The 23,262-nt window shown below is 40.9% G+C and overlaps 2 protein-coding genes across 4 annotated transcripts in view; both read right to left on the reverse strand.

Annotated features, from left to right (window-relative positions):
• Window positions 1-2,485, reverse strand: part of LOC124860131 (aryl-hydrocarbon-interacting protein-like 1) — a 30,223-nt gene extending 27,738 nt beyond the window's left edge. For all 3 annotated transcript variants that reach the window (XM_047353125.1, XM_047353126.1, XM_047353124.1), the window contains exons 1-3: window positions 2,311-2,485; window positions 1,417-1,596; window positions 932-1,120 (exon numbers count right to left, since the gene is read on the reverse strand). In XM_047353125.1, coding sequence (XP_047209081.1) covers window positions 932-1,120; window positions 1,417-1,596; window positions 2,311-2,406 — 465 coding nt within the window. In that variant the 5' untranslated portion in view covers window positions 2,407-2,485. The remainder of the gene's footprint in view (window positions 1-931; window positions 1,121-1,416; window positions 1,597-2,310) is intronic.
• Window positions 2,486-6,569: 4,084 nt separating this feature from the next.
• Window positions 6,570-23,232, reverse strand: taf7 (TAF7 RNA polymerase II, TATA box binding protein (TBP)-associated factor). Its single transcript, XM_047352644.1, has 12 exons — window positions 23,032-23,232; window positions 22,536-22,612; window positions 22,364-22,442; window positions 17,416-17,549; window positions 16,673-16,793; window positions 16,479-16,537; window positions 15,942-16,014; window positions 13,131-13,244; window positions 12,028-12,222; window positions 8,506-8,618; window positions 7,132-7,191; window positions 6,570-6,845 (listed from the first exon to the last, which is right to left on the reverse strand). The coding sequence occupies exons 1-12, from the start codon at window positions 23,048-23,050 to the stop codon at window positions 6,801-6,803; spliced, it is 1,089 nt and encodes a 362-aa protein (XP_047208600.1). The 5' UTR covers window positions 23,051-23,232; the 3' UTR covers window positions 6,570-6,800.
• Between the last annotated feature and the right edge of the window lie 30 nt (window positions 23,233-23,262).

Below are 23,262 nucleotides of genomic sequence, written 5' to 3' on the forward strand. Positions count from 1 at the left end.
ATTATTTACATATCAAAGTTTAGGTTCTTGTTGCAGGATTACTACTAATTTCTGTATCACGGCAATTGTGGTGTTCTTGGGATTCCCCTGCTGGTTTGGAGGGACGTAAGCAGCTGTTTAAGTTCCTGGACCCGCTCTGGAGCCAACAATCTTTACATCGACCTTTAAAATACTATACCTTCAGGGGCGGTTCTAGGCAAGGGCCAACAGGGGCCAGTGCCCCTGTAGAACTGGTGCTGGCCCCTGTTAAGGCCCCTGTACTGAAGACATAATACTTTATCAGTTTCTTATGAAGATATGCACTGGCACAGAAACCCATAACTGACTGATCTCTTAGACCAATTTTATGTTTTACCTTTACAGTTTTAAATGGCCTGCAAATGGTAAATGGCCTACAGCCAGCAGTTTATCAAGTCTCCTGAGACCCCAAAGCGCTTTACACCACAATCAGTCATTCACCCATTCGTACACACATTCACACACTGACAGTGGTGAGCTACATTGTAGCCACAGCTGCCCTGGGGCAGGCTTACAGAAGTGAGGCTGCCATACAATCGGCACCACCAGGCCCTCTGACCACCATCAGCAGAAGTGTCTTCCCCAAGGACACAACGACTGAGACAGACAGAGCGGGGTTTCGAACAAGCAACCCACAGGACAAACCCCTACCTCTGCTGCCACTGTCGCAAGTGGTAGGGGTTAATTAACAAGCCATATTGAGATAGGATCACAGTTTTCATCTGCTAGATCAGGTGTCTGCAACCTGCAGCTCCAGAGCCACAAGTTGCACTGTGGCTCACTGAATATATGAAATGATGAAATATTGCTGTTTTCTTTTGTTTCATTCTTTTGTTCTGTGACCCCATGGAAAAATCTGGACCCACCCTGGTCCCTGGTAAATTTGGTCTAGAACCGGAACTGTGTAGCTCACCTGCAACAGCTCCATGACGAATATGAGTGGTTGAGGATTTCGCATTATCTCGTCGAGCTCAGGGAAACCAGTGGAGTGATAGTGGAACAGGTTCCCCATGCCACACATGTGTTTCTGGCCCTCCAGGGGGTCTTTCCCTTGAGCAATCAGCCTCATTCCCTTGGACACAATAGGATATAAGCCTGTGTGCTGAAAAAATGCATTCAACAAAAAAACATGAACATCAAAGGACTGAAATAAAATGAATTAGTACATCATTATGTGAGGCCCCTTGAACAATAAGCTCCTGACAATCAGTCCTTCAAGGAAAACACATAGGTTCACTGAATTATACTTGCTGAAGACATTTTTGTTCAGGAAAAAAACAACTAACTTTACATTACTTTAAATTGAACAAATGGCCAATTAACTATGATTTACCCAATTTAAAGTAAAAGCTTGTGTCCTCTTTTTCATGAAGTCTTACAAAAACTTCTTAGACTCACAATGGCGTCACACCAGAATTCAGCCACCTCTCCAACCCTCATAGACATTAGCATGGGCTCCCAAATTTCCATCTTGAACATCCTTCCAACAAAGATCTCAGCCGGTCTGTCGGCCAGTCGATTGTCATCGATGACCGTCCGCTCAAAGTTGTCCAGCAGGGTTTGGAAGTGGAAGACCAGCTTAGATGTACAGAAGCGAAAATAGTGGTTCAGTGACTATTATTTAAAAGAACTTCATACAGGATTAAAGACACTTATTATCTAACACAGACATGAAGCATTTTATCAGGACTCCCATCTGTTTGTTATAAAACACTTCCAAAACCTCGATCATCGACTGTGAAATTATGTTGGGTCCTGACCTTCTGCTTAAAGCCCGCTATAATAGGAAAAAAGTCTTAAAGCTGTGTAGGCTACTGGGAATTACCTCAATGGAGTGGATAGAAACATACAGACACACAGACACACAGAAATACACACACACACACACACACACACACACATACATACATATACACAGGTGAATGGAAATTCATGCTGACATTGTCATGGAAAATATTTGTCACAATGTCCAGGCTCGGTGCCATATGGCTGGATGTGACTGGGAAGGAGTGGAAAAGTTGGAGACCGGCAGATCAGAGGATGAACAGGAAGTGGGCCAAAAAAACATGTTGCAATTTGGTTGACCAAATGTTTGCTTTGTGCATGAGAGCCAGATACAGAGTAAATTTCCCATCCTTATGAATAATTCAGGAGGATCTAATTTAGGTGCACAAAACCAATCTGAAAATAGACTCTTAAAACTGACTTGCTTCACTGTAACAAAATAAATAGAATTGGTATTTGTTTAGTTTATTCTCCAAGTACAAAATTACTAAGGAGATTTTAAGATACCTTTGTCCCAGGAGGAAAATGAGGCAGTGGTCCTTTGCCTCCTGTCAGGATTTTCTTCTTGACCCCTGGATAGTTGAGAAGGTACGTCTCCTCCATTGCCTCTCTGAATATTAAACTGAAAAAATTGTGTGTTTTGAAGATTTCCTTTTTCCCTCTTTGAATGTGCGCTCATCTGGCTTTTCTAATTAGCCCAGTGAAGAGAGTCTTGGCTCGTTTGCTGCTCTCTGACAGATGGCAGGATTAGCCAGGGTTTGGAGATGGCCACTCTAATCTGTGGAACTAATCCCTTGCCTACCCCGACGATTGGTGGGGCAATCCTTGCAGCAAGGAGCAGGAAAGCCCAGACTCGTGGACGAAAAAGGCCTAGATCCCTCTGGGATGACAAAAGATCATTCTGGAAGCAGAGGACTCTGATGAACTTGATGATGGCATAACTTTACACGACTAAATGCAATTATTTAGTTATAATGAATTGGTCAGTTCAGAACAGGGCAGATAATTATGAAAAATGCCCTTTCTTTCTCAGCCCTCATTTGACTTTTTTCTTGCTTAAAAATGACAGATGATCTCTTCAGCACCTGCAACTTTCAGAACTGACTACATACATTTATCATCATGAAAGTAGGCTGAAACTTTTACTCCTGCTTCACATAATAAGCATCTTAAATTACACAAACAACAAAAATCGCTGACTTCTCTTAAAGTCACCTGCTCCAACTTTTTTCAGTTTCTTTCATATATTCTAAGGTAAATGGTAAACCAATAAAAGAACTAGCCAAATCAGGGTGGAAGACAATTTTTCGCTTTGACTGTTGTGAATTCTAACTGTAAAAACTGCTAAGAGTTGAATTGAAGCAAATTTCTGGTACATCATCTCAGACCTCATCAGGATCAAGGGTACTGCTTTAAAAAATGATTTACGTCATATCTTTCAGACAGGTGCAGTTTTCAAATGGTCTAAATTAATACTGCATACCAACAATTACTGGAGTTAAGGTATTCCTCAGGGCTTTGTTCCAGGTCCAGTTACCCTCTCAACATTTTCTTTGGGCTACATCATCCTGAAACATGACTCTGTAGTAAATTTATACAAATAATTATGTGTTGTACAAAATAAAAATGAATTAAGTTTTTGTTCAAATTTTACAGATGCTCAAGAAGCTCCTTAAACATCTTAAAATTAAAAAAACCCCAGCACATTATCCATAATCCCTACCAATTGTTGTCAGAAATCCTCTACAGTACCTTAAGCCTTTTCCACTGGACTCAGCTTCTTGTTTAACCGTTGGACACCAGTGGCCTCTATGCATTTAAAATTAATTTGAGAACATATTTCTTTCATTTTTAAATAGCTTATTTATTGGTTTCATTAAACCAACCTTTCTGATTGGTCAGTGTTAACTTTTTACAACTGTTTACTGTTTAAATTTAATTTGAATGAATACCTATTTTTCACTGGAAATTGCTCACAAGTATTGCCAGATTTTTTTTATGTAATATTGTTTTTGTTTAATTATATTGTTTGCTTATTTATCTTCCCCCTTTGCTTTTTTAGGCACTGTACTTTTAATTTTGAGGGTTTTATACACATAATTGAGTTAACTAGTAACACTGGACATGATCAGAGGCCTACATACAGAGTAATGTTTTGACAATTATGATTTCATTCTGCCAAGCAGATTTAAAGTAACTTGTAACCAAACAGCAAATAACCCAACTACACAGGTTAGCTACATATGTACATGTTGTATAAGCAGTTCTTTCCTGTGGCTCTTCTTTCACTGACCTATTTCCTGTAGGGAGCCAATAATCAACCAGCCATTGATCAGAATTGGCCAAGTTTCCTTTTAACAATGACCAGCATGTCAATTTTGATTTTTTTCCCCATCTTCATTAAATGCAAAATTCTGAAATCTACCTTCCTTTTGGTTCTGTACAGCAAAAATCACTGAACAATCTCTAAAATCCCCTTAAAAACACACCTAAAACAGGATAATTTTATTAGCTTTTAACAGCAGTGTGGAGGGATCTGTTCTGGTTGACCACAAAGACCTTGTTTGGCCACAGATGAGGACCACCTCCTGTAGCAGATACAAGCTGCCTGGAGGAGTTCTCACGGCCTTAACCTTAATCATTTGTTTTATTTCTCTTTCAATATATACAGGTCCTTCTCAAAATATTAGCATATTGTGATAAAGTTCATTATTTTCCATAATGTCATGATGAAAATTTAACATTCATATATTTTAGATTCATTGCACACTAACTGAAATATTTCTGGTCTTTTATTGTCTTAATACGGATGATTTTGGCATACAGCTCATGAAAACCCAAAATTCCTATCTCACAAAATTAGCATATCATTAAAAGGGTCTCTAAACGAGCTATGAACCTAATCATCTGAATCAACGAGTTAACTCTAAACACCTGCAAAAGATTCCTGAGGTCTTTAAAACTCCCAGCCTGGTTCATCATTCAAAACCCCAATCATGGGTAAGACTGCCGACCTGACTGCTGTCCAGAAGGCCACTATTGACACCCTCAAGCAAGAGGATAAGACACAGAAAGAAATTTCTGAACGAATAGGCTGTTCCCAGAGTGCTGTATCAAGGCACCTCAGTGGGAAATCTGTGGGAAGGAAAAAGTGTGGCAGAAAACGCTGCACAATGAGAAGAGGTGACCGGACCCTGAGGAAGATTGTGGAGAAGGGCCGATTCCAGACCTTGGAGGACCTGCGGAAGCAGTGGACTGAGTCTGGAGTAGAAACATCCAGAGCCACCGTGCACAGGCGTGTGCAGGAAATGGGCTACAGGTGCCGCATTCCCCAGGTCAAGCCACTTTTGAACCAGAAACAGCGGCAGAAGCGCCTGACCTGGGCTACAGAGAAGCAGTACTGGACTGTTGCTCAGTGGTCCAAAGTACTTTTTTCGGATGAAAGCAAATTCTGCATGTCATTCGGAAATCAAGGTGCCAGAGTCTGGAGGAAGACTAGGGAGAAGGAAATGCCAGAAGTCCAGTGTCAAGTACCCACAGTCAGTGATGGTCTGGGGTGCCGTGTCAGCTGCTGGTGTTGGTCCACTGTGTTTTATCAAGGGCAGGGTCAATGCAGCTAGCTATCAGGAGATTTTGGAGCACTTCATGCTTCCATCTGCTGAAAAGTTTTATGGAGATGAAGATTTCATTTTTCAGCACGACCTGGCACCTGCTCACAGTGCCAAAACCACTGGTAAATGGTTTACTGACCATGGTATCACTGTGCTCAATTGGCCTGCCAACTCTCCTGACCTGAACCCCATAGAGAATCTGTGGGATATTGTGAAGAGAACGTTGAGAGACTCAAGACCCAACACTCTGGATGAGCTAAAGGCCGCTATCGAAGCATCCTGGGCCTCCATAAGACCTCAGCAGTGCCACAGGCTGATTGCCTCCATGCCACGCCGCATTGAAGCAGTCATTTCTGCCAAAGGATTCTCGACCAAGTATTGAGTGCATAACTGTACATGATTATTTGAAGGTTGACGTTTTTTGTATTAAAAACACTTTTCTTTTATTGGTCGGATGAAATATGCTAATTTTGTGAGATAGGAATTTTGGGTTTTCATGAGCTGTATGCCAAAATCATCCGTATTAAGACAATAAAAGACCTGAAATATTTCAGTTAGTGTGCAATGAATCTAAAATATATGAATGTTAAATTTTCATCATTACATTATAGAAAATAATGAACTTTATCACAATATGCTAATATTTTGAGAAGGACCTGTAGTATCATGCATACAGAAATACCAACAAGTAAATGAGGAGAATTATGGGATACCTGTGAAAATTGCTGATGACAATGTTTTGGTTTTGTTTAGGTTTCATCAATTGCCATTTGTTTCATGAGCAAGAATTAAACATAAAACAGTAGGTATAAATAATGGAAGAACTTCACATATTCTGTGTGAAACTCCATAAAGTATGACTGCATCAACACTCTCAACCATATGACTACCTGAACTGATCACTCACTTTGACCCATTTATTTTGAATGTCATTAATCCTGAATCTGTAAATAGCTAAATTTAAACTCACATGAATTCCTAACGGGGTTTATTTTCACTTAAATGGATAAACTGAAAAGAACTCCTGACACAAATGGAAAGGGTTCTCCCAATACCCGACTGTGTAGAAACAAACTCGATAAACTTTAGACACGATATGCTTTTACAAGTTGTTCTCAATCTTTACATAAGAACTTAAAAAAACACAGACTGAAGTAACAGTGACCAAGCTTTTATTTTAGGATTCACATCCATAATGCAGTAAATTGCAAAAAGACCTTAAAATATTCACTTCAATTACACAAATCAAAATGCTGCAGATGTGATACATAAAAATGACCAAATAAGAATGACAATGCATGTTCGAGCCCCCCACTCCGGATGAGGATCCTCCTCCCTCTTGAGGTGATGTGCGGCTGAAGACGATATGAGACTGCCCCCTGCTGGTCACTTCTCTATCAGGGAGTCCAGCTGCTCCTGAAGGGAGGCCAGCTGTTGGGGGACAAAATATATGGTGTGATTGAGGCCCACCAGCTACCAAATTAAACTGTAGAGAAATTAGATAATAATTAACACTTCAAATAACATTAAATTTCACCCTTCTGTTGTCAGTGGATACAACGACCCATGACAGGTAGCCATTATGACATAGCATCAAAGAACACTGACAAATGAAACTTTACCTGAGTGGATTTGAACTTTTTTGTTAGAAATTAAGATTCAGTGCTGAAAGCTGTAAAAAACTCACAGCAGAAACTCGTCCAGAGCGGGTTCTTACCTGCTCCATCTCTCGCTCCTCCTGCTGAATAATCTCATCCAGCAAGGCTTGGAAACGATTCTGCGAGGGGCAAGAGACAAACAAGATTTGTAGGAGTCGACATGCTGAGCCTCATTAAACTGTGATGGCTTAAAATGTGTGTCTGCCTGGAATGCTCATGTCACTATCTTTCCTGTGACAGAATCCCAGTCAGAGACAGCTGACCTTTTCCATGCAACTGTGATAATAACGGCTAGTGATGAGCCTGAGATGGTCCCAAAACACTAGGAAATGAGAGCTCTAAATGGCCACATAAAAACGAACCACGTCTGCTCATGTTCCACTCATTGTAAAGTTTTCAATAAAGAGCATGGGGTTGAGGAAGGGAATATTGTGCTTTTGTGGATGGTGGTGCTGCTTCTAGAGTAAACAGCAGCCTAAATATAAAGTAATAAAATACACAAAACACTTTTTCAATTAGAAACATAAAACGTGTGGCATTTATTTGTATCCACCCCAATTAAATTAAAACAGAAAATAAAATTCTGTGCAACCTACTACATTTAAAATAAATAGGCGGCCAACCGTGTTCAATTTATTTTCTGGATAAATCCTGCTGTTCTGAGCTTCATGAAGATGAAGAAACACAGCAGACAGCCAGGGATGAAGTTGTGGAGACGCTTAAAGCAGGGTTAAGCTCTCTGCCAATGTTTAGATGCCTTCTCCAACACTTCTGAATCAAATGGCTGCAAAATGCATGGGCGGTGGAGAACTGCAGCCTGAATGAAAGCAGCATAATGCAGTGAGATGCCTTTGTTTTGGTGAGGGAAGCTAGCCTGAGCTGAAGGGAAGATGGATGGAGCTAAATACAAGGCAAATCAGGAAGAAAACCTGTTAGAGGGAGGAAAATACAACAAAACAAATTCATCTGTTAGGATGGCGCAGCCAAAGTAAAGACCTAAAACCAATTGAGAATTTGTGTTTAGAGATGCTCTTCATCCAATTTCAGAGAGCTTCAGCAAGTTTGTGAAAAATGAAGGGCAAACTTTTCAGTCTTAAGATGAGCACTGCTGGTAGAGACTCAGCCCTAAAGACATGTAGCTATTGTTGCAGAGGAAGATGGTTCTATATTGATTTGACTCAGGGACAAAGATACAAAGGCACGCCACACTTTTCACTAATTTTATTTTCAGAATTAAGCACTGCTTTATGTTAAACTATAACATAAAATCCCAATAAATTAAAGTTTGTGGTTGTACCCTGAAAACATTTCGGAAATCTTCATAGCGCATCACCTCAGAGAGAAACCATACTCAGTGAAGAGTTCTACATAGTTGTTAATATTTCTCAATACATTGACCCTGTTTCTAAGCTACCGTGTGCCTTGCTGCTTACCTTCAGGGCCTGGTTTTCCACTTTCATAATGAGCTCCTCCTGCTGTTTCTTTCGGGCACGTGTTTCCTGAAGCTTGGCCTTAATGTTGTTAATTTGCAGTTGATACTCCATAACTGCAGAAAATAACAGGTGGGTTCGTGGGTCAGGAATATTTTAGAAAACATTGAGAAAACATTTGTGCATTTGCTTTCCTGTGTAGTGAAGCTGAAACGTTGCAGAAACATCTACACAAGGGGCAACCTTGGGGGCGAGACATGCACCTTACCTCGCCTTACCACAAGAAATGGAGTTTAATAAATGGGAGCTAATGGAAATCCATTTAAGGGAGGATGAGTCAGCACAGAGTCCACTGTAGGGTCAACATTCATATTAAATTCAATCAAACTGTTTTAAATGGACATTTAGCCTAATCAGCATCTAAATCAATCAAACTAATTGTATCCAATCACAACTACTAATGACAAGTGTTAATATTCTGGTGAAGCTGCTGTATTTTGTTAAATTAATAAAGAAGCTGCATCACTGATTACAACCTTGAATTGCTGCAGGAAGGACTCTGAGCCAGCCTGTAACATACTGGGAATAAACTCTGCTTGGACACTGCTTTGGAGATGACCAGTAGTGCTGACTGACAGATCCATGTATGCAGATATGGAGGCAGTGCGCTGTCAGGCCAGACAGCTACCTGAGCTGCATGCTGAGATACAACACCTGTCAGACTGGTTAGCTGAGAGCTGTCAGTGTGTGCATCTCAGTGGGTGAGGGGCACAGCATGTGTATTTAAGTGAAAGAGGGGCTATTTATTTAACACAGTGTGTCAATTCAATTCAGTTTATTTATATAGCACCAATTCACAACACATGTCTCAAGGCACTTCACAAAAGTCAGGTTCATACATTCCAATTAATCCTAATCATTAAACAGTGCAGTCAGATTCAGTTATTTATTCAAATTGGATAAAACGTTTTTGTGTCTAAGGAAACCCAGCAGATTGCATCCAGTCAGTGACTTGCAGCATTCCCTCCTCCTGGACAGTCACTGGCGTTGACTTTGCAGCAATCCCTCATACTGAGCATGCATGTAGCGACAGTGGAGAGGAAAAAACCCCTTTTAACAGGAAGAAACCTTCAGCAGAACCAGAACCAGGCTCAGTGTGAGCGGCCATCTGCCACGACTGACTGGGGGTTTGAGAGAACAGAGCAGAGACACAAATAGAACAAAGAAGCACCGATCCAGGAGTACTTTCTATGGGAAGGAAAAGTAAATGTTAATGTAGTCGTTTCATCTAGAAAGAAAGAACAGATAAACTCTGAGCCAGTTTTCAAGGTTAGATTCTGAAAGAGAGCACATAGAGTTAGTTACAGTAAAAGCTCAGTCAATCGCCATGTCTAGGAGAGAGAAAGGGTTAAACACTGAAAGACAGGGCTATGTGGATCATCGGTAGAGGGTAGCATTAAGTTGTTGCCAGCAGAAGCTCGTACGATGCCCCTCTCCAGAAAGGTGTCACAGGTAGACACAGAATCAGGCCAGGTGTAGCTTCTAGGAAGAGAAAAGAGAGAACAAGGTTAAAAGCTGAAATAACAGCAAATAATGCAAAATTGGAGAGTAGTGTGAGAATGTAGCGAAGAGGATGAAAGTGGTCATTATGTCATCCAGCAGCCTCAGCCTATAGCAGCATAACTACAGAGATAGCTCAGGATAACCTAAACCACTCTAACTATAAGCTTTATCAAAAAGAAAAATTTTAAGCCTAGCCTTAAAAGTAGACAGTTTGTCCACCTAGAGCCCACTGATGGTCATTGTTATACTAAAAACCACAACGATTGGGATCCTTCTCTCTGTCAGATTGACCACGTGTGTGATGTGTGACCAAAAACCTCAGCTCTTATTAAAAGTTCAGATACTTGGTTCAGTTTATTTTTTACATCTGTTTTGACAAGTACCGTACCTGAGGGGGATCTGGTTTAATTTAACATCAAACTTCCATCCAAAGTCCAACCTTGTAGCTGTAGTAACTAGGCCTGAAAAATGAACATCTGAGCTGGCTAAGAGATTAAACATTTACCCTGAGGAGGGACTTGTAAGCCCAGCGTGAAAGATTGCATAATCTACAGCAGCTATTGCTTCACTGAGCCAGGTATGGAGGTTATTTGAATGTGAATACATTTAAATTAAAGAATATGTACTTCGCACTCATATTCATATCTTGCATTTAACAAATATGAGCACTGATCTGTTAGCTTTTTGGACATGAATCTTTGAGGTATGGAAATAAACTTCATGTAAAGCATGTAGAGCAGGCGACACCATCGGGGGGTGGTGGTTAATGTAATATATAATTAGTTTAACATCAATAAGGGAAATGTTTTAACTAATTTATACATCCGCCTTAAGACTTTTTGGGATCCCTGGTAAACGTGTAAAATTCACCTTTTACTGCAGTAGCATAATATCATAATTAGAAATTTAAAGAAATCCAACCTTCAATTTGAGTTAATTTATTAATTATTTAAAAAGTCATGCACCTTAAATTTGAATAAAATAAATGCAATGAAAAGTTTTTTGGAAATATAAAACAGATGGACACAGAGCTCCATTTCTTTAACCCACTCTGTAAAAAAGGAAAGACAAGAGAACATGCCATTTAAGTAAGGCTACAAGAATAAAGCCACTTTCCTAAACAGAGCACTGATAAAGCCGTTTACAACTGTGACAAACAAGGGCCAAGTTTTTCTCGCCCCCACCTATAGTGAGGAGGGCGGTAAAGAAAATGTCTAAACTCATTGTTAGCGTATTGCAGCAATGAGTAGCATCTTGTGGTCATAAAGACTCCGTAACAATTGTCTACACGCCAACTGGTCATTTGGGAGGCATGTCAGGAAAAAGGACTTTCTGTTCTACCATTACAAACATAAACGTGTGGTCAGCTAAACACTATCATGGCTTTAAATGGAACTGTGTGCTTTGGTCAAACGAGCCTTAGTCTGAGCTCTTCAGGAACAAATTGGGTTGGAAATAGTAGATAAATAAGTTGAAAAAGCACTAGAAGCCCATTGTTAAGTAAGGTGGGAGATCTGTGATGCTTTGGGCCCGTTTATCTTCCAAAAGCCCTGGGAACCCTGTTAGCGTTCATAGTATGATAACAGGAAGGTTTTAACAAAAACCTGGTGCTCTCTGCCAGAAAACCCAGAATAGGTTGTTCACTGGTTCTTTCAGCAGGATACTGATCCAAAACATACAGATGGGCAAAATGAACACTGAACTGGTCCATCACATCTATATCTGATGTGGAAGAGAACAGAGCATAAGACAGGAACCAAGATGCTGGGGGATCTAAAGGGATTGTGTAAAGAGAAATGAGGCCAAAGTTCACTTTCCGTATGCTGCAAACTTAATATTACACGACAAGAACGTGAAGTGTCACAATGGTGAAAAGGATTACCAGGAGAGGTGCCAACAATTCAGCAATCATAAGCACAAGAGAGGACCACATTGCTAAAGCTTTGCCTTCAGTATCCTCACCTATCTGGTTGTTTCTGTCGCTTTCATTCTGAGCAGAGTCCGACTCGTTCAGCTTGTCTTGAAGCTGTCGCACCAAATCGTCCTCAGTGTCCATGATATTCAGGTCTTCGTCGTCATGCCGGTCCCCTTCATCCTCCTCGTCTTCACTGGAGCTGCTGATGTCGTTGAAGATCTCCCTCAGTTCATCATGTGGTACTGGTCAGGCAGAATGCGTTATTATTATTATTATAGAGAATGACACAAATCAGAAAAATGCTGAAACTTGAGTGCTAAAAACTGGGTTTATGTAACCTGAAAGAGAGAATGGTTTTATTACATATAGTTTTATTATGTAGTCTTATGAAATAACCTAGCAAGAAGTAATGTGGAGCCCAAACAGCTAGAATGCTGCCCTCAGACAAGGTTATCACAAACACTACTCCAGTGTTTGGAAGGAAAATTAGGGCTCTGGGTCCATTCAACCCTTCACCAAACATGCCTATATTTTATTTCCCCCAAATTGCCATCTTGTCCCAGCCTACTTCCATCTCATACTCTTGGAGAGACTAGTTCATTTCCATGTACTTTTGTTTTTATTGCATATCAGTTTATTTCTGTTTGTAGATATAAGTTGCAATTAAATATTGAGATAATATAAGAATCCGAGTACGAAATAACCAAAATTGTAAAAGTACAATATGGCGAAGGCTGGAAAACAAAACAGAACAGCAGCATTGTGTTTTTTTAAATGTTTTTTCCAGAATAATGAGGAATTTGGGGTTTTTCAAGTTTTTTCTAAATGCTTCTACAGTATGTTTCCTTTTTTCACACACAAAAAAAGTACAAGATGGCAAAAGAGCGACATGACTAACACTGGCATTTTGCTTTTATCAGAGACATATTTGCTTTTTATATAAATACATAAACACTGTTTTGTTTCTTGCGGTTTGACATTTATGAAGAGGGAAATAAAATATAAAGATCATGCCAACAACTTATGTCCTGATTCTCTCTTCTTGAACATTAAGAGATGATTTTTGCCTGAGATGACTATGAGTGTTTACGTCTTTGTTACTAAACCTACAAAATCACACTGCATGCAAACTATAAAAGCAGCATTTTACCTGAGGATCCATGACCCATTTTGTGTCCTGAAATGCCGGGAGAAGAGTCCAAATTGGCCAGAGAGCCATGCTGATCTGCTTCTTTGGTCTCATCCTCTGCTATTATCTCCCATCCTGAACATCTTGAGTTAGGGTCAAACAAGATTTAGGATTTCACTTATCGACAGTATTGCACTGGAACACGTATGACGTACTTAATTATACACCTAACAACTGCCTTGAAATAAATGCAATTTTTTTACATTCCGGTTATATCTAATTACTAATCCATGGCTTTCTGCTTCACTGGTATAAATGTGACGCAGCGTCCCATTTCTTTTATCCAACATATACAGGGAGGAAAAACCTCTTATGCTCACTATTAGAGAAATGCAGCAAAGAGTGGCTTCTTAGATGGCCTAGTATCCATAACAACCATAAGATGTCATCTTCATGCCAACCAGTTGTTTTCTGTCCTAATATCAAAAAACAAATCTGAGGTGAAAAAATTATGAATATGTTCAATAGCACATCATGTAAACTGTTAAGTATGGAGGAGCACCTTTGATACTGTGGGCTTGTTTGTCTTCCAAAAGGCCCCGGGAACCTTGTTCAGGGGCCATGACAGCCAGGACTTTCCAGAACATTTTAAAATAAAAATCTAACTGAAAATGGATTGTCGTTGGGTTGTTAAATAGGATAATAATCCTTAAACATATGCTGAAATCAACACAGAAATGCTTCAACAGATACTAAATCTGGCCTTGCAGAAGTAAGAGAAGTAAGCATAAGAGAAGACCCAGGAGTCTGGATGATCTAGAGATGGTGTGCAAGGAGGAATGATCAAACTGAAAAACTGTTGGAGCATACAGAGAGAGAGGGATCCTCTCTGTATGCTGCAACCTTGACAAATGTTGCAAGACAAGCGCTGTCCTACTGTCAAAAAAGGTTGTGCAAAGTACTGAGAGAAGAGGCATCAATAATTTTTCCTACTGCTGATTGTGTTAAAAACGATTATTTATTAAAATGAAATTTTCCCTACTGAAGAAATGTACTTAAAGTGAAAGTTGCATTTCTACATTTTTTTACTGAGATTATGCTCCTGCAGTAAAAGATTAACTTATTTTAAGGCTTTTTACACGTCGCAAATGCGGCAACAGATTTGTCCACGTCTGTACATGTGTATATTGTTTGTATGTCTGAAACTGTATGCAAACAATACAACTATAAATAGAGTCTAGTTTTACTGTGCTCAACAAAGCAGTGATAATGATCCGTCCATCTCAATTAACTCACAGTGAGTAGCCACACAAAGCATGCCTCCCTGTGCTCTTATTCTGTCAGGCAAATTCAGAGCTTCATCAGAGACCTAAAAGCATCTCTTCCCACAAAGGCTTTAAACAGTCAAGTAAGGTGAGCTGGGCAGGAGGCCGGATATCCAGCTGGGTGTTGGATAGACCTAAATGGGAAAATAAAGTCTAGGTAGTGCACAAGCAAATACGTGTTTGTCACATCAGAGACAAGAAAAGTGCTCCATTTAACCATCTAGTCAAACATAAAAGATTAAGCAAATGCCAGGGCTCAAAATCATATACATCATGTCTGCTGAGGATGCTGACGGACACTTCTAAGATCAGCTCAAATTAACTATAATAATCTCTTTTACGGTGATTACCTGTGTGTGCTCTCTTTCATCCTATATACTTGAAAACTAGCTCAGAGCTTATCTGTTTAGCTGCGTTTCTCCCCTAGATGAAGCCACTGAAGGAGTTACTACTACCATTTACTTTCTACCTTTTTTAAGATAGAAAGTGCTCCTAGATCAGTGCTTCTGTGTTCTTTTTCTGTCTCTGTTCTGTTCTGTTCTCTCAGAGGGCAACTCACACTGAGCCTGGTTCTGCTGGAGGTTTCTTCCTGTTAAAAGGGAGTTTTTCCTCTCCACTGTCACTACATGCATGCTCAGTATGAGGGATTGCTGCAACGTCAACGCCAGCGACTGTCCACTGTCTCTACACGAACATCCAGGAGGAGTGAATGCTGCAAGTCACTGATTCGATGCAATCTACTGGGTTTCCTTACACAGAAAAATCTTTTAACCAATTTGAATAATAAACTGAATTTGACTGCACTGTTTGACAGTTAGGATCAATGTACCAGACTTAAAATCTGTTTGATTCAATTGAAATGACATTTGTTCATTTTTTGTGTAGAGCCTTGAGACCACATGTTTTTTGAATTGTTTCTATATAAAACTGAACTATATTGAAACTGATATGAATCATAAAAGGTTACTGTGATAAAATTGTAAGAAACAGGATCCAATGGGAGGAATCACAATATCATCAAAACTTACTTCAATTTACATCAGTAATTCCATCAAAAAAATGAAACATTGTTTAGACTCGTTACACAATGTGACATATTTGATTCGCCTGAGTTACTGTGAGGCTTAGGTCAAGAGGAAGACGAGAGCCTCAAGACCGAAACAATTCAGACAAGCTAAATGTCACATTTACAGCAACCTGGACTTACTGAGCCTGCCGCAACCTGATCAGGTCCATGCCACTGCACTGATGCAGTAGTTCATGCAAACTGAATAATTGAAAATAACTTTTTAAACATATTCTAATTATATTGAGATGCACCCGAACATTTACAGGATCAATTTATAATTACTAGATAATAATGTGTAATTTTGTTCTTTTTATACTAACTACAAGATTTATTCCTCAAAAACATCTCGGACGCACAAAATGTTTTGCTTGGTAATGCACAAAATACCCAGTTTTCCAATGGATGCACTGAATATTTGTAACGTGTCCAAAAGGATACGAACACTGACAGCGTCTGCGTCTGTGCTCAGCAATCTCTTCACTTCCTTTTCCACATCAGGAGATTCAATGTACTGCAGCAGAAAAACAGGAGAGAAAGCTCAGGTTACTTGTCCAGCAACACACACACACAAACACAGACACACACAACAACAAACACGTGAAGGTAGCAGCTGGCTGCCCGCCAGGGAGGACATTAGCGGCTGAAACAGAAGGAGCCTAATCAATATGGTTTTGCTCCACACCTTCAGGACAATCCATTCAGAAGACAAACTAGAAATGTAGCGCTCAGGCTCACTCACTTTCACATTGATCAAAGCTATTGTGAAAGGGCCTGTTTTGTATGCCTTTGGGAAAAACTAAGATGAAATGCTTTATTTATATGTAAATCTTAGTTTTCACTTTCACCACAGTGTCTCTTTTATGAAATGTAAATGTCTTGTTGGAGGAGAGCTCAGAAAAGAGATGGGTCATCAAACAGTTCGCTGAACAGACGGGTGGCGAGCACTGGAGGGAAATTAAAAAAATATGTCGAAACCTTCTTTTTTGCAGTCTTCCGAAATCTTCGCTTGCGTGTGTTCTTCAGAGGGCAGGTGACTGCGGACGTGAAACGACAGAGTTACCAAAACGAAAATAGATTTAGCAGCCACAGAGGCAAAATCTGCTAATATGAGACAATTTTAGCAAAAACTGTCCAGAAATCAAGTCCTGCGAATATATTTATCTACTTACTGCCATGATTCCAAATGAATTTCTTGTCCTTGTCTTTATCTTTCTTTTTGCTCTTTGGGTCAGTGCCAGTTGGCTCCTCCAAAGGAGGGTAAAGGTCTCCATCTAGTGTACACACCAGCATCTAACCCACAGATGCAAAAAGAAGTGATTTAATAAACATATTAGTTATTGAAACTTAAATTTAGATGAATACATTGCCAATACCTGAAATTTTTAATATTTTGTCACATTAAAACCACAAACTTCCAAGTATTTCATTGGGATTTTATCCAATAGACCAACAAGAAGTAGTGCATTATTGTGAAATGGAATGAAAAATAAATCTGAGTGTTGTGTGCATTTGTATTTAAAGTTAACACTCTGGAGAACAACTTTTTGGTAAAAAATTACAGCCACGGGACTTTTAGGATATGTCTGTACCAGCTATCTATATCTAGAGATTTCCATTTTTGCCTGGTTTTCTTTGCAAAAGCAGCTCAAGCTCAGTCAGACCGGATGGAAAAACATCTGTGCACCAAGTCACAGCACTACAACAGAATTTATTTCTTTTCCTCTACTTTACCCTTAATCTGGCCAATGTGTTGGTTGGAAAGACTGAATACAAATGCATGTCTACTCAGTTACTGGATTTTTATTCATTAAAAAACATAAATTTGAAAACCATTTATCTTTTAAATTCCACTTACTGGACTATCCCACATGAATATGAAATACAAGGAAACTAAAAGAAATGAAACGGTTACCTGGCAGACATCAGCTGTCTTGTAAAATGTTTTCTTGTCTACCGTTTTGAGGGACTCAATCATGCATGGCAGCTCCACCAGTTTGCAGGCCAAAGGAACACGGTCTACTCTCACTATCCCATGACGACCATCCGCTACAAACAGGAGAGACAGAGAGAAAAAAGTGATGAAATGAAAATGTTCATATTTTTCTGCATTCTCTTCAGATGAAACAAAATACGAACGTCACGTTTTAACATCACTAACTAAAAACAAAATGCAATCTCCTACAGGGAAGTTAAGACACTAACATTATTATTTTCATTTACAATGTTAGAGTTTATTTAGATTACAGAAATTACCAGAAGAAAAAAAAATGATTTAATCCACCAGATTTAAGAACAGGTAAACACATAATTCATTTGGTAGCCAGTTTGGCTTAGACAGACAAACAAAACTGAAAAAACTATAATTGATGATGATCACAAAGAATAAAATGAGAAAATTCAGAAGTAACCACACAAAAAAAAAAACTTGCAGCAAATCAAACCTCCAAAGACCAAATGAAAACTCAGAAAATATTGTCCTGTTCCAAATACGTTGAAAACAACAACACTATCCAAATTCTGAAATAGGATATAATGTAAATACAAAAGTCACTGTGCCTAACTTTGCAAAGATGTGTGGTCAAAAAATGTAAGGAACACTTTTTAACCAGAATATAATATCAAGTCAATTAAACTTCTGGAATATTGATGTGGTCAGTTGTGTAGTAGAGGGGGTGATAATCAGTGTCAGCTGTTTAGGTGTTAATGAAATTAACAACAGCTGCACTAAAAGGGCAACAATGAGATGATCCCAAAAACCGGAATGGTTTACCAGGTGGAGGCCACAGACATATTTTTCCTCCTCATTTTTCTGACTGCTTTTCAGTAGTTTTGCGTTTGTCAAGGGTTAGTGCAACTACTGGTAGCATGAAGCGATACCAGGCCCCTACAGGGGTTGCACGGGCATTCATACTCCCCCAGAATGGTACATCAATATGTGCCATTGTCTGAAGGTTTGCTGTGTCTCCCAGCAGAGCCTCAAGAGCATGGAGAAGATTCCAGGAGACAGGCAGTTACCCTAGGAGACCTGGACGGGCCTATCAGAGGTCCTTCACTCATCAGCAGGACTGGTATCTGTGCCTTTGTGCAGGGAGGAACAGGATGAATACTGCCAGAACCCTACAAAATGACCTCAAGCGGGCTTCTGGTGTGAATGTCTGCCCTGTGTTTTTTCACAGATGAGAGCAGGTTCATTCTGAGTTCATGTGACAGGCGTGAAATGGTCTGGAGAAGCCGTGGTGAAAGTTATGCTGCCTGCAACATAGTTCTGCATGATTTGTTTGATGCTGGGTCAGTGTTGGTCTGGAGAGGCATATCCATGGAGGGACGCACAGACCCGTACAGCATAAACAATGATACCCTGACTGCCATTTGATATCCTATCCTGGTATGAAATCCTCACACCAACTGTTAGACCCTTCGCTGGTGCAGTGAGTCCTGGGGTTCCTCCTGCCGCATGATAATGCCCAGCCTCATGTGGCAAGAGTATACAGGCAGTTCCTGGAAGATGAAGGGATTAATACTCCTCCATGTTCCCTTGACCCAAATTCAATATAATATCTCTGGAACATCAAGTTTAGGTCCATCTGACCGCATTATGTTGCACCTCAGACTGGCCCGGAACTCAGGGATGCCCTATTCAGGACGTGGGAGGACATAGAACATGACACCAAATTGGCATCAGTTTTTAGATTAAATGTCTTTGTTACTTTGGATTATGACCTCTGTGGGTTGATAATTTTCCCATTTCATATCAGTATGGAATTTCGGAAAGATTTTTTTCCAGTTGAGATCTAAAGTATGTTTTCCTCTTTTTTAGCAGTGTAGATCAGCAGTGCTTGTAAACAGGAGCTAATGTCTTGTAGCATACATACACAAATACACTAACAAATACTAATGAAATGAGACCAGAATTTAAAAAGAAAACTGTGCTTCAGGACAGAAGGTCAAAGCGACCTTGGGCATGAAAGTCTTATTTATTCTTAAATATATCCTTTTATTTTCACATATATTTTTTAATTCTCAAAAACTGATATACTATTGTACTCGTCGTCTTCCGCTTTATCCGGGACCGGGTCGCAGGGGCAGCAGACGCAGCAGAGACGCCCAGACGTCCCTCTCTCCAGACACCTCTTCCAGCTCCTCCGGGGGGAGCCCAAGGCGTTCCCAGGCCAGCCGAGAGACATAATCCCTCCAGCGTGTCCTGGGCCGTCCCCTGGGCCTCCTCCCGGTGGGACGTGCCTGGAACACCTCCCAAGGAAGGCGTCCAGGAGGCATCGGGTATTGATGCCCACCTCAACTGGCTCCTCTCGATGTGGAGGAGCAGCGGCTCTACTCCGAGCTCCTCCCGGATGGCCGAGCTCCTCACCCTATCTCTAAGGGAGTGCCCACGCACCCTACGGAGGAAACTCATTTCAGCCACTTGTATCCGGGTTTCTCGTTCTTTCGGTCATGACCCAAAGTTCATGGCCATAGGTGAGGGTAGGAACGTAGACCGACCTGTAAATCGAGAGCTTCGCTTTTCGGTTCAGCTCTCTCTTCACCACAGCGAACCGGCACAGCGCCCCCATTACTGCGGCAGCCGCACAGATCCGTCTGTCGATCTCCCGCTCCATTCTTCCCTCACTCGTGAACAAGACCCCGAGATACTTAAACTCCTCCACTTGAGGCAGGAACTCCCCTCCAACCTGAAGAGGACAAGCCACCCTTTTCCGGTCGAGTACCATGGCCTCGGACTTGGAGCAGCTGATCCTCATCCCAGCCGCTTGACACTCGGCTGCGAACCACCCCAGTGCATGCTGTAGGTCATGGCTAGAGGGGCCCAGCAGGACCACGTCATCCGCAAAAAGAAGAGACGAAATTCACTGGTCCCCAAACCAGACCCCCTCTGACCCTTGGTTTCACCTAGAAATCCTGTCCATAAAAGTTATGAACAGGACCGGTGACAAAGGGCAGCCCTGCCAGAGTCCAACATGCACCGGGAACAGGTCCGACTTAGTGCCGGCAATGCGGACCAAACTCCTGCTCCGCTCGTACAGGGACCGGATGGCCCCTAATAAAGGGCCCCCGATTCCATACTCCTGGAACACCCCCCACAGGGCATCACGAGGGACACAGTCGAGTGCTTTCTCCAGGTCCACAAAACACATGTGGACCGGTTGGGCAAACTCCCATGAAACCTCGAGTACCCCGCAGAGGGTATAGAGCTGGTCCAGTGTTCCACGGCCGGGACGAAAACCACACTGCTCCTCCTGAAGCCGAGGTTTTGACTATCGGCCGGACTTTCCTCTCCAATACCCTGGTGTAGGCCTTACCAGGGAGGCTGAGGAGTGTGATCCCCCTGTAGTTGGAACACACCTTCGGTCACCCTTCTAATGAAGGGGGACCACCCTTCTAATGAAGGGGGACCACCACCCCAGTCTGCCAATCCAGAGGCACTGTCCCCGACCGCCACGCAATGTTGAAGAGGCGTGTCAACCATGACAGCCCTACAACATCCAGAGATTTGAGGTACTCAGGGCGGAACTCATCCACCCCCGAAGTCTTGCCACCGGGGAGCTTTTTAACCACCTCGGTGACTTCAGCCTGGGTGATGAAAGAGTCCAACCCCGAGTCCCCAGCCTCTGTTTCCACCAGGGAATGCGTGATGGCAGGATTGAGGAGATCCTCAAAGTACTCCTTCCACCACCCGATAATGTCCCCAGAGGTTTAATGCTGCCCTGCTTTGCTCATTCAAAAACCAGTTTTGATTTGTGCTTAGGACCCTTGTCCTGCTGGAATACCCTAATGTGCTCAAGATTTAACCATCTCTAACAAACTGAAACATAGGTGCAAGCCAGTCTTAAACAGGAAGATGCCGGAACCAGTGTCACCATGCACAGGTAAGCAAATTTAGCATCAACATTGACTGAGCATTGGCTGACCAAGAAAGATGCCCCTGCTCCAAAATTGACACCCCTGAAGTTTGAGGCTATACTGAATGCTCTGTGGTTGGGCAAGACAAATATTTATCTACTTCGTCACAATGATAAGAAGTATGTCTGAAAAAGTCAAGGTGAGCCTTTCAAGCCAAAAAACACTGTACCACCTGTCAAGCATGGTAGTGGCAGCATGATGCTGAGGGTTTATTTTGCTGCCAGTCACACTAGTTCATTGCACAAATGGCATGAATTAATGAAGACAGAAATTCCAGGTTCTTTGGCCACACACAAAGTACAGATAGCTGCTTGAAACACAATCACAAGTAAGTGTTTCAACAGCACAAAGATCTCAAACACACATCAAAACTGTTTCTGGAACAAATAAAGTAGGCTGACAACAAGGTTCTCGAAGGACCCCAACTTCAACCGGACTGAAAATGTATGGGCTATGCTTAAAAGCTATGTCAGTGCCAAGAAACTAACCAATATTCATTGGTTTTACGAAGAGTGGCCAAGCATCCAGCCAGAATTATGCCAGGACCTCGTGGATGACTGAAGAACTTGTTAAGAGACATTTATCCAAACAAGTGGGAGTGTATGAATATATTTGAGCCAGTATGTATCATTTAGGCTCTGTGTGGATTCATGAAAATTCTCAATAAATTCAAACTTGTGCACCTAATTCTAGGTTTAAAAATTGACAAAGCTGTTTGTTGTTCAATAATTCAACCTTGTAAACAAAAAAACAACAATGGCTCAAATGCGTCTTTAAGAAGCCCAAAAATCACAACGATACTCCTTCCCATAATGGATGCATGTAAAAAATGTAGATATTGTGCAAGATGAATTTTATGATCAAATCAAATTAAATTAGTAGTTTAACAGGGAGGTTACACAGATCGCGCATCACACACAGACATGACTATAGAAGAGGCAGCTTACGGTGCAGCTCGATTGTAAGCCTGTCCTTCATGTTCATGCTGCCGGACTGCGCTATCCTTCTTACTGTGGAGGCATACTCCTGAAAAGAAAAAAAAAAAAAACAGAAAGTGAATTCACATCACTTTAAACTCCCAGCATACCCTGCTGAGTTTCTCAGGAACAATGTTCTCACCGAAGGAAGCCTCAGGACAAACTGGCTCTCCAGCTCATAAGGAGCATCTTCTTTGTTCTTGGAGCCGACTTTTCCCACTAGATTCAAACCATATAAATAGACAGAAATGTGGTATAATTAATTAAATTTACCGGGCGTTAACTGCGTAATTTATTAGGGATATAAAATTCAAAAATACATCATTTACATTTGCATAAGACAATCGCGTAATAAAAGCACTTGTTACCCAACACTTATTGTTGCTTTCACGGTATATTTCAAAGGCAAAACAGCATATAAAACGTAGTAACCTTAAGGGGTTTACCATATTCTGTAACGATAAAACAACGCACTACTGTTGTTATTTTTCCATATAATGCGATACACCTAAATTATCTCACTCTGTTACACGTGTTTGCATTCATTCCTGCAATGCAGACGAGTTTAATGCAACAAAAACAACAACAAACGAAGTAAGGGCTAATGTTAGCAAACCGGGCTAAATGATGGCGCTGACCTTTAATTTTAGACGTCATCTCCAGCTTTGTAATTTACGAGGCGCAACTGAAACGATGTGTTGATTTACAAAGAATAACAAGGCAAACTTGAAGTTAATTAATTCAATAGGATATTGTCTAACCACAGACATTAACCATAAACTCAACAAACTGCCGAGTGACGCTTTCCTTATGCTGCATTCGCGTCCGCCTTGGATTTGTTTTGAATCTTTTCACCTTCGAACACGTCA

Source organism: Girardinichthys multiradiatus, chromosome 23, assembly GCF_021462225.1.
Source record: "Girardinichthys multiradiatus isolate DD_20200921_A chromosome 23, DD_fGirMul_XY1, whole genome shotgun sequence".
Lineage (NCBI taxonomy): Eukaryota > Metazoa > Chordata > Actinopteri > Cyprinodontiformes > Goodeidae > Girardinichthys > Girardinichthys multiradiatus.

Coding starts and splice junctions, on each gene's coding strand:
- taf7 (XM_047352644.1), bottom strand. Junction 8,619..12,027: donor CGACAGAAACAACCAGATAG/GTGAGGATACTG, acceptor TATTTTCTGCAG/TTATGGAGTATCAACTGCAA. Junction 7,192..8,505: donor TGGAAAACCAGGCCCTGAAG/GTAAGCAGCAAG, acceptor TGCCCCTCGCAG/AATCGTTTCCAAGCCTTGCT.